At 62.3% G+C, this 2079-nt stretch overlaps 1 protein-coding gene across 1 annotated transcript; it reads left to right on the top strand.

Annotated features, from left to right (window-relative positions):
• Positions 1-111: 111 nt before the first annotated feature.
• On the top strand, positions 112-1578 carry AMSG_11297 (vacuolar fusion protein MON1 A; the record flags this gene model as incomplete). The annotated part of the gene is made up of 1 exon (XM_013897325.1): positions 112-1578. The coding sequence occupies one exon, from the start codon at positions 112-114 to the stop codon at positions 1576-1578; it is 1467 nt and encodes a 488-aa protein (XP_013752779.1).
• Positions 1579-2079: the final 501 nt, after the last annotated feature.

The following is a 2079-nucleotide window of genomic DNA, read 5'->3' as shown; positions in this document are numbered from 1 at the left end:
GGGGGGGGGGGGCAGGGGCGAGGCCACACAGCTCACACATCGTGTGGGTGTGAGACGGGGGACAGGACGACTACAGGCATGTCTCCGCCGCTGGGAGGGGATACGCAAGACATGGATGCGCTTGTGCAAACTGTGGAGGACGTGGCGGGCGCGAGTGGTGGCGAGAGTGAGAACGAGGGCGACGGCGAGGACGAGGACGTGCGAGACGGTGGTGATGGCGGAGGCGTGGCTGCGGGTGGCAATGAGGAGGCGGAGGAAGAGACAGGCATGGAGATCGAGTACGATGTGTACGATGTGTCGAACGAGGCCATTGCGGCGAGGAGACGGAAGCACGCGCACGAGGAGGCGACATCGCCGGGCTGGACGCAGCATGACAAGCATGTGTTCATTCTGTCGTCGGCAGGCAAGCCGATCTATGCACGGTACGGTGATGAGTCGCGGCTGTCGGGCTTTTTCGGTGTGCTTCAGGCCATGATCTCGTTTGTGGACGACAACGACGACGAGCTGCAGCATCTTGTGGCGGGCGATGTGACGTACGTGTTCTACTCCAACGGCCCGCTGTACTACGTGTGCGTGGCGCGGACGCGCGAGCCTGCCTCGCATCTGCGGATGCTACTGCAGTATGTACACAACCTAGTGGTCTCTGTCCTCACAGCGCCGTACATTGTGCGGCTGTTTGAGCAGCGGCCGCACTTTGATCTGCGGCGGATGCTCGGCGGGACCGAGCCGCTCATCGACTCGCTCATTGAGCTCATGGACTCGGACCCATCGTACCTGCTGGGCGCAGCCGAGTGTCTGCGGCTGGCAGCGTCAGTCCGCGCTGCGGTTGGCTCTGCGCTGCAAGAGGTCAAGATCTCCGGCCTGCTGTACGCGCTGGTCATCGCCGACTCGCACCTTGTCACCCTGGTGCGGCCCAAGTCGCGCGGCCTGCACCCAATCGATCTGCTGCTGATCATGAACTTTGTCAAGGCCTCGCCGACGTTGCGCAACGAGGCGGCGGACTCGTGGACGCCGTTCTGCCTCCCGCACTTTAACGACACCGGACACTTGCATGTGTACTCGTCGTTCCTGGCGTCGGGCGTCTGCCTCCTCCTCATCTCAACCGAGGCCGAGAGCTTCCACGACATGCAGGCGTGCAAAGACCGTGTGGCAACAGAAATCACCGCCGGTGGGCATCTGGCGGCCATCACCGACGCCATGGCATCGCAGGCCTACTCGGTCGACGAACTCGGCATTCCGGGTCTCCTCCACTTTCTCTACAAGTCGGTATCGTCCCGGCAGTACACCGCCCCGGCATGGTCTGCCCCGTACATCACCGGCGGCGAGCAGCGGCGCCTTCTCCGTGTCTACCAGGACGTCATCGAGAAGGTCCACACCGTCGCCAACGACGTCAAGATCTACTACCAGGTCTCGCAGTCGGAGACACTCCTTGCCTGGGTCACCTCCTCGTTCGAACTCTACGTCGTCTTTGGTCCGCTTGTTCCCAAGAAGCTCGCCATTGCCTCGTGCAACAAGCTCCTCCGCTGGATCAAGTCGCAGGAGGGCACGCTCTTCATCCTCAACTCGCCGGTGTGGTAGGTAAAGAAGCACGTCTGCCCCCCCCCCCCTTTGCTGCGTGGACATGATCGCGATTCGGGCGATGCGGCCAGTGGCGATGAATGAGCCACTTGCACCAGCCACTGCACAACCAATGCACACTTCAGTTGGCACTGCCAAGCATGACTGTGAGCAGCAGGCAAGCGCCGTGAGCGGCGTGCCGCAGCGTGGTTGGCGACCATTCGACTCGTGCAGGCGTGGACGGCGGGAAAGACATGGAGGCATTGAACCAGGCCAAGAAGAAGCTTCAGCGCGCACGGAACCAGCTCAAATCCTACGCAGCACTAGAAGTTGCTATTTCCGAGGTAGCAGTATGTACTAAGCTCAGCATCCCACGTCACCGCCTTGTCTATCCCCACGCACAAGTGAGGTTCCGCCCTGTGCGGACCAAATTCGTGGGAATTGACCACCAGACTCAGGCGCATGTCGAGGGGGGGGGGGGGCGGGGGGGGGTGGGGGAGAGGGAGGGAGGACGTACCTGCG

Source organism: Thecamonas trahens, assembly GCF_000142905.1.
Source record: "Thecamonas trahens ATCC 50062 unplaced genomic scaffold supercont1.75, whole genome shotgun sequence".
Lineage (NCBI taxonomy): Eukaryota > Apusomonadida > Apusomonadidae > Thecamonas > Thecamonas trahens.
The sequence above is the reverse complement of the archived record's forward strand: the minus strand, read 5'-3'. Positions and strand labels throughout refer to the sequence as shown.